Source organism: Triplophysa rosa, linkage group LG23 (assembly GCF_024868665.1).
Source record: "Triplophysa rosa linkage group LG23, Trosa_1v2, whole genome shotgun sequence".
Lineage (NCBI taxonomy): Eukaryota > Metazoa > Chordata > Actinopteri > Cypriniformes > Nemacheilidae > Triplophysa > Triplophysa rosa.
This window is the reverse complement of record NC_079912.1, coordinates 10,589,100-10,601,923: the sequence shown is the minus strand read 5'-3', so window position 1 is coordinate 10,601,923 and position 12,824 is coordinate 10,589,100. Positions and strand designations below refer to the sequence as shown.

The window sequence follows — 12,824 nt, the reverse complement described above, 5'->3', positions numbered from 1 at the left end:
CCTGTTGCCATGCAGTGGTTTGTTAAGAAAAAGGTACAAACCCCACAGCATGTTAACTAATAAATATGATTGGGCACAGATCCATGTGCCTCGTATTTGCACTCATTGCACTTTTCCCCAACACATTTATTCTGTGTCGCAACAATTTGTGCCTGCTTAAGTTTTTCCTACATCTCATTTCTTCTGTCTGAGAAAAATGCCCTCCACTTAGCCTCTCCATGCAGGTGGCCATGAATCATAAATGGATTTTCTTCTTACACAAATTCACACATTGTTTTTGTTCACATATTTACTGAAAAAACATCAGAAATGTTTCCTGTGATGACATTGCAATGACCACACTGTGACACACGCACCCAAAAGCATTTACAGAACACAAGAGAGTGTGTGTGTGTGTGTGTGTGTGTGTGTGTGTGTGTGTGTGTTTCTATTGATTCAGAGACATGATGTGTATTGATTGAGAAGTCAGGAAACACACAGTGGTTGGATTTTCTCGGTTGGCTGAGTTGAACTATAATGAGAAGATAATGGGAAGCAGGTTTATAACCTCCGTGCAGTTATACCGGCTGCAGATATAATGAACTGAATTGAATGAGAATGAGTTGCACAAATATTCATTAACCAATTGACAAAACACGTCTTATAGCATCCTGTAATAATAATTTGCAGCTAGCTGATTGGTCAGATTTTTGTATCATACATGTTTTGTTTACAAAACAACTATTTTATACACATTCATTATTGTTATACAAGAAAATATAACCAAATCAACACTGACTGGTTTTAGAGCATTGATCAAAAGCTGTTTAGGTGTAGATTGAATTAAACAGGAAGAACAGCTCTATTTGATCCAATGCTTGAGAATGACATTCAGCTCATAAAGAATAGATTATGGAAAGGAATCAACGCTGTACTCATTGTGGTGGTCGCTGCAGATTTTGATTTGACATCCATCCACAGACATCCATAGACCCAGGGGGGCACAAATCTCATTTCACATCCTTTATCGACCTAATATGTCTCAGGATGCAGTCATGATACCCAAAGGACAAGATATGAGAGTGACAATTTTGACACCTTGACAATCACACACACATACTCATAGAGAGAGACTCATCCCCTGATGGAGAGAGAAAATGGGCTTTTGTGCATTTGCATTGAACAGTGTGACAGTTTCCTAAGACTATGAAGGTGTCAATGAATGTCAATGGCATGAACACGTGAATAAAGATTGTCTAGATCAGAGGGTTTTAAACTGTGGGTCAGGACTCACATGTGGGTTGCAAAGTGGGTTGTGGAAAGTAATTTGGCTGTTGCCGTAAATGTCACAAAAGATTAAAAGCCCATGCAAAGACTATGGTTTTGATATCTTAGCATTTGGTATTTTGGTATTGCAATAACCAATACATTTTATTCAACTTAATGCAACTTGAATTGTATTCATGTAATGACAAGGAAATAAAAAACTACTAAAAACAAATGTGCAATTTTTCAACCATATTTCCATTTAAAAAATTTTTGGTGTGTCTCAATATAGATTATTCCTGTCCCCCTGTTGAAAAAACCTGCATATGCTGGTATCTGGTTTGTGCTGGTATAAACTGGTCCTAAACCAGCTCAGGACCAGTTTAAACCAGCACATGACCAGTTTAGGACCAGCACATGACCATCTTTGTCCCCCTGTTGAAAAAACCTGCATATGCTGGTATCTGGTTTGTGCTGGTATAAACTGGTCCTAAACCAGCTCAGGACCAGTTTAAACCAGCACATGACCAGTTTAGGACCAGCACATGACCATCTTAAACCAGCACATGACCATCTTAAACCAGCACAAACCAGCTACCATGCTTCAAAACCTACCTAACCAGCATATGCTGTTTTTTTCAACAGGGCTCAAATGAATAAGTTTGGAAACTGCTGGTCTACTGTAGATGATCAAGCAAACAACATTTTTACAGTATGACATCGTTTGCATTTTGGAGTAATACAATCTCCAAATCGCTTGTTTTTACAGTGTATGCATATTAAGCTGGGACATAGCAGTATTTTACACCACATAATAATAACACAAAATAAGATTCAGCACTTTAAAGAATTTCTCTTGCCTATCTTTTGTCCTGTAGAGAACCATGAGCACTGTGGAGGAGGAACCGGACCACATGATACCATGACGAGAAGTCTGCAGGTTCTGCCCCACCAGCTGCTGAGTAAGTCTCTCACTAGAAACCGCTGATAGTACATTTATAATGTTTCATATGCTGTTTAGTGCATGCGTGGTTTAGGTTTGAGCCAATGCTGTTCACCAGATAAATTTGGAAATGCTTTTTCTGGTGAAGCAGGTTAACCAATGAGCTCTTACTGTATAAACCAGTTGACACCCCTGATGGGGACACACAACTATACAACATATGCTGAAGAGCAGCTGTGCTGGTGTTTCTGTGGGGATGTCTGGTCTTATTTTGGCCCTTTACGCTGAGCACTTGCTGAATATTAGTATTGGCAACAACACACGCTTGATATCCGTCTGGCTGAGATCCAGCATGTTAGTGTAAAATGTATCAGGAACATAAGGTCGGGTAGAGAAGTCTTCCTCCGCTGTAGATCAGGTTTTATAACAGGCGAATATCGCATGCATGTGACAATTCAATGGATGCTTGCAGAACCTTCTTCAGTCAAGAAGTTTAAATGAGAAACTGAGAATACCTCTAAGGCTCAGGTGTATTTCTACCCATTCATCCTAACTCGATGACGTTTTCATCCCAACTCAATGGAGCGTCTAGTGTCTGGAGAAATTCAGCTCATTTTTGATATTTTATGTGTTTAGAGTTTTCCAGCTGAGCCCTGTCTGACTGTCTGCCTGTTTGGGAAGTTAAGGCCGCTGTGGTTTTAGTGTCTGCAGGTGGCTTTGAGTTCATGAGTATGTAGTCTCAGTTTGAAGGATATCATAGGTTAAAAGAAAATGTAGACTTTTAAACTGTTTTTCCAATTTTCCAATTGTGAATTTGCAAAATCGGCTCAGTTATGACTACAGAATATCCTATTTCACACGTGTGATGTTTGGGACAGTTGGACCCTTTTTCAAAGTTTACTATAAAACTGATTAGGTTTTTTTAAACAGACATTTATATTTATTAATGATACAAAAGTATATTTAAAGCTCCAAAAGTATCCCCTATTTTAAATAATAGACTTTCACAAAAGATGTTTAATATTTTTGGAGCTTTGGTGTGCCGACTTTTTTCTGATGTATTTTTTTGGTCGAGGCTAGCACCCAGTTTAAGTTGATGCGAGTGCTTTTGTTATTTTTTATTTATACATGATAAACTTGTTTTTTCACCCATATCATAGATTTGTCTTTCTCAGTTTTTTCATTCATTCACAGAAAGCACATTCAGTCAATTTGAAGTATATTTATTTTTACTTTTAAAAGATGGAAAGTGCTAGATTTTTAAAATGTACTTAAATACATTATTAAGGGTAAAAAAACATGTATTTATGAAATGTAGTGAAGTAAAACTATGTTTCATAAGCCAGTGCTGTAATTCTTTTCCAAAGTAAAAACACTCTCATAAAGTACAGATACTTGAAAAATGTACTTGAATAAAAGTAAAAATACTTCACTTATCTCTGAGCAAATTTTTTCCATAAATGTGATTTAACAGATGTAAATAAGATTATTAATATTATCCATATATGCTGTGTATGTAGCTTGTATGTAGAATAAAGTAAACATCTGTCTAGTATTGTTACATAATTTTCAATGCCTGTATTTGTTTCAAACAGAATAGTGCTGTCTGAGCAACAAAAACATGAACACCATACAAAAGAATAAACACAAATTTCATTTGACTATTTTGAAAAACTGCAGCTCAATGATATGACTAACGTGTTAAGAATTTCCTGTTTAAAGTATTTACTTCCTGTGCAACCAAAGTAATCATTTAAGATCTGTTTAGTTCCCAGTAAATGACAGATTCGATTTCACCATTATACAAATTGATTCCTTCTGTACCCTGTGTATTATGCTTGTCTACCATCCTAAAGGGTAAACATCCCAAAGTTCAGAGTTTTATGGAGGACCAGCGCAACCAAAATCACAAACAGGAAAGCATTATCAGAGGGTGTTATGGTTGCCACCTTATCTATGAGCTCACATCTGCACCACCCTGCCCCTCCCTCAACACAGGAAGTGCCCTAACTGGCCCACAATTCTCTTGGGCTAAGTGTCCCTTACTTTAAAGACTTGAACTCCCACAGAGACACTGGTGGAATTCGATCATTGGTCAGATTCATTGTTCGGGTTTTGTTTGCACGTAGAGCTCAAAATAATCCTTTGTGTGACTGTCAAAGAGCTTTTATATAGCATCTCATCTACTTAGCATGCCAACAGTTGACATTTACTGTATGAGGAGTGGCTTGTGTGTTTTCACTGTCTTAGGTTTTGATATGCAACAAATATTTCTCAGTTATTGAGCGATTAAATCATAACCGCAGTGTTAAAAACTCTTATGTTATCCTGATTCACAACTGTATGTTCAAAATAATAACTTATAATGTGAGCTGTCGGGTACGATTTCACTGAAAATGTTAGTTCCCGTTCAGTCGGTCTCTCGACGTTGTGTTGAGAGACAGACTGGGGTTTGATCTTGAGAACCTATCATCTCCGAGAGGAATTTTAAAACGCCAATGGGGTTGGCGAATGGCACAGCAAGTTACGCACGGCCACTGACCTCTCGCTCCGGGTGATGAAGGCCACGGCACGTGCTTTGGGTCGGTCGATGTCCACACTTGTGGTCCAAGAGAGGCATCTGTGGCTCAATCTTGCGCAGATGGGCGACACCCAGAAGGCCCGCCTTTTGGATGCGCCCATCTCGCAAGCCGGGCTGTTTGGTGACACCGTGGAGGATGTGTCACAACAGTTCTCCGTGTTGCAGAAGCAAGCTGAAGCCGTTAAACAGATTCTGCCTCGCCGCGACCTGGCCACCTATCGGTCGTCACAGTCCCGAGCACAGCCTGATTCCCAGCAGCCCCGCCCCTCCGCGGCGGCTCCTCCAGTACCAGCACCCTCCCACACGACGGCACGCCCGAGACGTAGGCCCTCGTAGAGGAAGGCATCTTCCCCCCGTCAGCAGGCCGCTAAGAGGACCTCTAAGCGGCCCTGACGGGAAGAACCCAGGGAGTCCAACATCGGGCCCGACCCCGGCCATTACATCGCCCGCGGGTCGGAGAGGGAAGTTGCCTGCGGCGTCAGGGCCTTATCAGGGCCCGGCACCCACATTCTCACAAAAAGAGTTTTTCTCCCTGGGTTTTCTCTCTCCAAGGCACCCTCGACTTGACGGTGTCTGGGACAAATTATGCTGCTGACCGCAACCTCCACCGGACGTTGCATCGGTCAGCGACACCAAGCAGGTAAGTCAACAAAGCCGTCGACCTCACCAGGGTTCCGCCCTGTGAGAGGCGACCGCTCTGTCAGCCACCGAACCAGCTTCCCAAGGCACGGTGAAGCAGATCATCCCTCTGGTTCCGCTGTCACGGTTCTTGGGCGCTTGGTTAGAGTGCACCAGCCCGTCACGTTGGAGAGAGAGGACGATCCGTCTCGGTTATGCGATCCAGTTCGCCAGGCACCCGCCCAAGTTTCGGGCATTCTCCACACCTCGGTTCGAGGGGAGAATGCTCCCGTGCTTCGGGCCAAGGTTGCTGCCCTTCTGGTGAAACGTGCGATCCCTATAACCGAGATGTCTTCCGGGTTTTACAGCCCGTACTTCATAGTGCCCAAAAAAAGTTGGGGGGCTGCGCCACATTCTGGATCTGCGCCTCCTGACCAGGCATCTACACAAGCTGCCATTCAGGATGCTGACGCAGAGACGCATCTTGGGTTCAGTTTGTCACCAAGATTGGTTCGTGGCAATCGACCTGAAGGACACATACTTTCACGTTTCCATCCTCCCTCGACACCGGCCGTTCCTGCGGTTCGCGTTCGAGGGAAGAGCGTATCAGTACATGGTCCTGCCCTTCGGTCTGGCCCTGTCCCCGGCTGCGGTGGCACATCAACTGCCTAGGGTTGTTGGCTGTCCTTATGGCACTGAGGAGGTTCCAACCCCTCGTGCAGGACAAACACGTGCTGGTCCGGTCGGACAGCACGGCTGCCGTGGCGTACATCAATCACCAAGGCAGCATAAGCTTACGGCAGATGTCACAACTCGCCCGACGCCTCCTCCTCTGGAGTCAGCAAGTGATCAAGTCCCTGTGGGCCACCTTCATCCTGGGCGACCTGAACAAGACAGCCGATGCGCTCTCTTGTCAGGGGACGATCCCCGCGCAGTCTGACTCATATAGGAGCGGTTCGGCCAGGCGCAGGTGGACCTGTTTGCCTCCCCGGACTCCACCCCTTGCCCGCTTTGGTACTCCCTGACCGAGGACCCCTCAGCACGGATGCCTTAGCACACAGTTGGCTGTGGGACAAGCTGAAGTATGCCTTCCCCCCCAGTGAGCCTCCTTGCACAGGTCCTGTGCAAGGTCAAGGAAGAGAGACATCAAGTACTGCTAGTTGTGCCTTACTGGCCCAACCAGACTTGATTCTCAGACCTGGTGGCTCTGACGACAGTTCCCCCCGGCCCCCCTGACTGCTAAAGCCTGTATTTTCCTCCTAAGAATTTCAAATAGTGTCGTCACCTGTAAATAAATTCACACAGATGTTTTTTTTTTTTTTTAAATGCGCTGTAATTCCTTAGTTAGACGACCTTAGATGATTTTATTTATTGATGCAAATGCAATACAAAGCTAAACAAGACAGACACTGACCATAAAACAACAACGAAAACAATATTTATATGCTGTGGTCAGCATATAAATGTGATCAGCAGGATTAGTAATTCTTCCTCACATGATGGTTATGTATAAACAGGACAACAGGCACAATGGCTCAGTCTTTGTTTTTAGGATCAATTAACAGTCGGCATGGAGGTATCAATTGTGACTAAATAAAAACGTAACAAATTGTCTTTTAAACTTAATTTAAATAAACGAATATTCTAATTTGAAATTATTGAAAAATGCAATTTTGCAAATGCAAATGCAAATTCCTGTCATCCAGGAAGCATCACAATGAATTCAGAAAACGTCTTGTTGTCATTCTAAATGTGTGAACTGATAAACTGATATAAAGCTAAACTAATACCAGGTTTAAACAGGGCCTTTGACTCTGAACATTTCTGTCTTATATTGTCTCTTGTTAGACTTTTGTCTCAAGGCTAAAGGTATAATTCACTGCTGAATACTAATTCCAATTGGTGCCCCAGCCCAATTAATGTGACAGAGATAAAACACTATTCACGGCAGACTGAGGGTCAGGAGAGGATATAAAGGTTCATTATCAAAAGAACAGTGTTTACGTCGGTTCTGCTGGGAAACAGTCAGACTTGCCAGTTATTGAGTATCTCAGCAAAGCGGCGTGCTAATCGATACATTGGCTAAACACCCAGAATAGCCTTTATTTCCTGGACCTTCCCTCATATTTTCTGCTTGACTCAGTTCCCAGTTTATCAATGACATCCAGCAAGGTTTTCACTACAGGGAGGCTTGTTCAACTATTTGGTGCTCACCATGCAGGGTGGACATGTCACTTCTCCTGCACGTGAGCACACAGCAAAACATTAATGCTGACATCTGCTGTTGTGTCCTATTTTTGGATCCTCCGTACAGTAGATTGGGATGGTGCTCATGTGCAGTAGCGTAATGGGGCTCATTTTCAAGTTTCTGCCAAACTGCAGATTTTCCCTTTGCTTTTTACTGTAGAGTGGAAGAAGGCTGTGTTTCCAGTGCACAAAGCACGTACACTCACTTTGCCATCCACAAATCACAGCCTTATAAATGACAAAGTTGTCCATACATTGTATATTTTCAATGCTATAAGTGTGCTTCTGAAACCTTACACAAATAAAAATACTTCAAGTTCATTTTTATTAAGTATACTAATTAAAGTTTAAGTATACTGTATATTAGGTACAGTATACTCTATTTACTATGTATACTAATATCAGAGTACTACTAGTATACTTGTAAGTGTACTATTTCAATACTACTTGGTACTAAATTGGGCCAGTTTTTAGTTACTTTATAAGTATACAACTATTATTTTAAGTATACATCTATACCAAAAGTGCACTTATCGGTATACTGATAGTTTACTACTGTAGTTCAATGCCTGTATCGCCATTTTAATTTATGAAAGTGCACTTTGAAGTATACTCTCTTAATACATTTTGAAGTATTCTATAAGTTAACCAAAAGAGTCAACACAACTTTATACTTAATTGTATAATTAATTAATTAATAATTAATTGCCAAGTAATTTCAAGTATAGCCTATTTCTGAGAAGCACATTAAAGGTAGACTAAAAGTATACTTTTGTATTTTATAGTTACAATATACTACAAATAAGTATACCAATAGCTTATTTTTGTAAGGGAAGCCATACAATAGCTTATTCATTAGCTCTTCACCAGCTAAAAATCTCCCCCGCCAAACCTTATTTGCACAAACTTGGTGCTTTTGGATGGTAAGAAACAAACAAAAACCAGTCTTGCTCAGTTTAATGTGGGGGAAAATGTGTGGTTGAGAAGTGTGACAGTCAACACTTGCAGTCTCATACTGCAGGAGCCATCTTGTCTCATCTCTGGAGGTGATGCTGATGCATAATATTGAGTGATGGATGGGAAGAAAAGCTGTAAACTCCTACAATCTGTCGAGGCCATTTGAGATCTTAGTGTCTGTGGCTCTGATGCTAGAGACTTACAGACAGTTCAAGGATCAGTTTGCAAGATGGATCTGTTTTTGTTATTTATGACATTTCTGAAAGTCACAGGCTATTTATGCATTCCAGAGATTTTAATTTTAGAAGGTTTACTGCATAAATTCTTTTTCCTGGATTAGCGCCGTAATGAGCTAATGGATAAAGGTCGGCTTCATCATAAGTAAAAAGGTAATTTATTAGTGATATTATATTCTTATACTGTACCTAGCAACTCATTCACCCCCTCCCCTTACCATGACCACATACACCCTTTGCTCAACCTGGCCAACATAAGCACTTATGGCGCTTTTCCACTGCACTGCACGATACAGCGCGGTACAGCTCATTTTTGGGGGGTTTTCCACTGAGTTCAGTACCTAGTGACTGATACTTTTTTTAATACCAGCTTGGTTGAGGTTCCAAGTGTACTGTACCGATACCAAAATGTGACGTGTTTACACACAGATCACTGATTGGGTAGAGAGAATCACCAGCGTCATTGGATTTGCAACACATGAATACACATTTAAATACGTAATATTGGGATTTCGTTATATGCTTCTTGACAGTAAAATGGAGATTGAGACCCTTAATGCAATGCGAAATGCTACATTAGCTTACCCTCGTGCGCCTTCGAGCTCTTCGCAGTAAGATTTACCAAACTCTCTGGTATTTTAGCAGTATTTTGTTTTGCTGCCATCCTCCATCGATATGCTCCTTTACTCCTGTGTTGTGCGTGTTTGTTGCGTTCACAATGATGCTACGGCAGTAGAGGCGGCGCAGTTTATTATCCCCACCCACTTTGAAGAGCTACTAAACTGCTGTGGAAAAGCGTAATAAACCTGACGGTACCATGCAGTGGAAAAGCGCCAATAGACTCACTCAGATCCACAAAAAAATATACCTGTATATTTTCCAAAAATGACAAAGGCACAGTAAAAGTAATTGACTTTGACCATCAATTATGTTTGGATTCCATGCAATAGCTTGAAGTGTTAAGCAGATTAAATTGGATTATTTGGTGAAAGTTTCTGTATTGTATGTATGCATGTAGTCAAACTTGTCAGAGAAATCCCTCATATCATTTTGCATGCAATTTTGTAATGAAAGTCATTTTTAGCACAGAAAAAAGAGGAAGCAATTATTGCAAGGTTAATCATTCGACATGCAAGCTCGGGCTTGTCAAACCAATTTATCTATCATAGAATAACAAAGAATTTATGCATATCCATTTCAATCCTATGTTCTTCATTTTCTCTTTCTATGTGTCCATCACACCTCTCCTCACACCAACCTTCGCTTTGTTCGACTGTGAATAGAAGCTTGCGCTTTCTGCTGTACTCTCCATCACCATCTGTTTATTTGGTTGCATCGGAAAAGCCCTCTTTACAGCTCTGCTGCGGTTTCTCTGGAAAAGAGGGGGTCAGGTGTTTTTGTCCGTGTTAGCCATCAACACCATCAACAGAGAGGACACTGCCTCTCAGACTAATTATACCAATGCCACTCTGACCCTGACACACACAAGCTCGCATACTCACACAAACAAATGCACAGACGCCCCATGGATATAGTGTGTGTTGATTTTACACGTCTTTACACATAATCTATAAATGAATTGCTATTGACATATCATATGCATTTGTAATGTGTTTGTCATAGCCTGCTCGTCTCTAAATAAATCACTTTGCAAAAGCAGTTTGCATTCTTCACATCTGTTATGTTTGACTAAGCATTGTGTTAACAGTGTAAAGGTCATGGATTTGACTTTTAGTGAACACATACTGATAAAATTAACCTTGAATGCACCGTTTGCCAAATGCATAAATGCATCCACAGTAACAAAGCATCTAACGTATTATAACCTAGTAACAGAAACAAGCAGCTGTTAGTTCATTATATTCATTGAAAGAGCCGATTCTTCCTATACGCAAATTACGCAAGTTGCGTAGGGCCCCTGCACCACCAGGGGGCCCCCTTGAGTACTGAATAAAAAACACTATAATGTAAACAAGATGCTTATTTTTTAACTTGCGGATTGAACTTTAGTGGAATAATTTGGAAATGTATTTCTATTATATTAATTTATTTAATTACTGTTACATACTCAGACTTTATGCAGTGCGCGGCAGGTGATGACAAGGTGATTTTACATATGGCCATGGCTTTAAAACGGAGATATCCGTCTAACGAAAAAAAACCTGCCAACTACACAAGCAAAAAAACAAGAAAGCATGTGTTTTTGTACTATTTATTATATTTACATTTACAGGAAATTGTTTACAGTCACAAAATTGAACAGTATTCATATGAGTCTCAGCTATAATGCACAACTTCAATACACTTTATTTCGTTTGCCCACGATAATATGTCATTTTTGTGTCATCACATTTAGAGAATTATCGACGTGTTTTCATATGCTTAGCTTACTTGAGTAAACTACATTCATCATGTTTTATTTTTGTTAATCACTCATCTTGTCAGTAAAAAACACACCGCATTTGCGTGTAAAAGGTTTTTTTGACAGCTAGATGGTTCCAGAGCCACATGTTACTTTAGGTTAAGGATAATTTACATGTGAATCAAAATGTGAATTTAATTTTATACTTAATTGTTCTTACTGTCAGTTTAATGTTTATTTTTGTCTCTCAGTTTTAATTCATTTAAGTGTGTTAATTGATGCATTATTTTTATTTCTTATATAGTTAACAGTTATGTTTATCTAATTTGAACAATTATGACAAGGGCCCCTCACAAAGGTTTGCACAGGGCCCCCAGACACCTAGGATCGGCACTGCTCGTTGATAGTGTAAAATGATGCACAGCACCTTTATACACACCTTATGCTTCAAAGCTCATCTTGCAAAATAGCCTTAGCCCAGTTCTGACACTGTGATGTAGTATATGTCCTTCTTCCTCTTCCTCCCACTCACTATTAGAATTTGAGTCAGAGGAGTGTGAAATCTTGTGTGTGTGTGTGTTTGTTTGTGTGGCAGCTTAAATGCTACTAGAGAGTGAGTCATTCATTGATAAATGCGAGATAACCTTTGTCAGGCTAGTGTTTTTAAAGCAAAAAAAATAGTATGACAAATTTCACTCCTTTCTTTCTCACTCCCGTTCATTCATGCACAACCACACACTCTGATGGTGTGGTTTAATATGATTTACCCAGTCTGGACATGTTCCTGGACCATCCTTTGTTGCTCCTGGAACAAGATTCCTATTAAGTAATGAAAGTCCATGGACTGCTCATGGTCTGTTCACCTACAGTATTTAATATAACTGACTGGTTTCATGTAACTTAATAAAGATGTGTTTGGTGCATTTAAAATGACATAAGGGTGAGTAAATATTCGTATTTGGGTGACTTCCCGCTTTAAGGACAACACGAATGACATTGACAATTCATTTTACATTTGGTATAAGTAATTTTAAGTCCCTTCAATATGAAAATTGAATATGGACGGTTGGAAATGTCACTGCGCATGTACACGTTCGTTGGCTGCACTTCACGAACAATAGAGTGCCTGTAGATTATTTATTATAACAAGCAAAAGAAACCGAGAAGAACCGTCACTTGGCTAAACTTCTCTCCAATATTTTGAAATTAGACTGCGATACCAAGCTTAACCACTAGATGTCAATGTACCATACCATTTCTTTAAAGGGGTCATATGGTGGAAGTACGTGTTTTTCTGTGTTTTTGGTGTGTTATAAGTTGCCCATGCATCTATTAGACACGTAAAATTGCACAAATGAAAGTATGGGAACAAAAGATGCATTCTTGTCGTGATTCTGCCTCATCTTGTCATGTCTTTCTTGATCTTGTGGCAGAATCACGGCAGGATCCCTTGTTTTATGTGGAGAGTAACGTTTTGGCCCTGTTGGCCTTCCACTCTCCGGTGTCGCGTCTCTGTTCCCGCCCTTTCGACTCCTTAGTTACATCGTTAATTAGTTCATGCCCCGCACCTGTCCCTACTTGATTACTTGATTTGCTCCCCTTTATATAGTCCTCATGTTTCATTGTCTTGTGTTC

General features: G+C 40.6%; 1 protein-coding gene across 1 annotated transcript in view; it reads left to right on the top strand.

Moving 5' to 3' along the window:
- Positions 1-12,824, top strand: part of tmem108 (transmembrane protein 108) — a 55,455-nt gene that overhangs the window by 32,621 nt on the left and 10,010 nt on the right. Inside the window, exon 2 of the mRNA XM_057323235.1 lies at positions 2,124-2,207. Within this exon, the coding sequence (XP_057179218.1) occupies positions 2,168-2,207 (40 nt within the window). The 5' untranslated portion in view covers positions 2,124-2,167. The remainder of the gene's footprint in view (positions 1-2,123; positions 2,208-12,824) is intronic.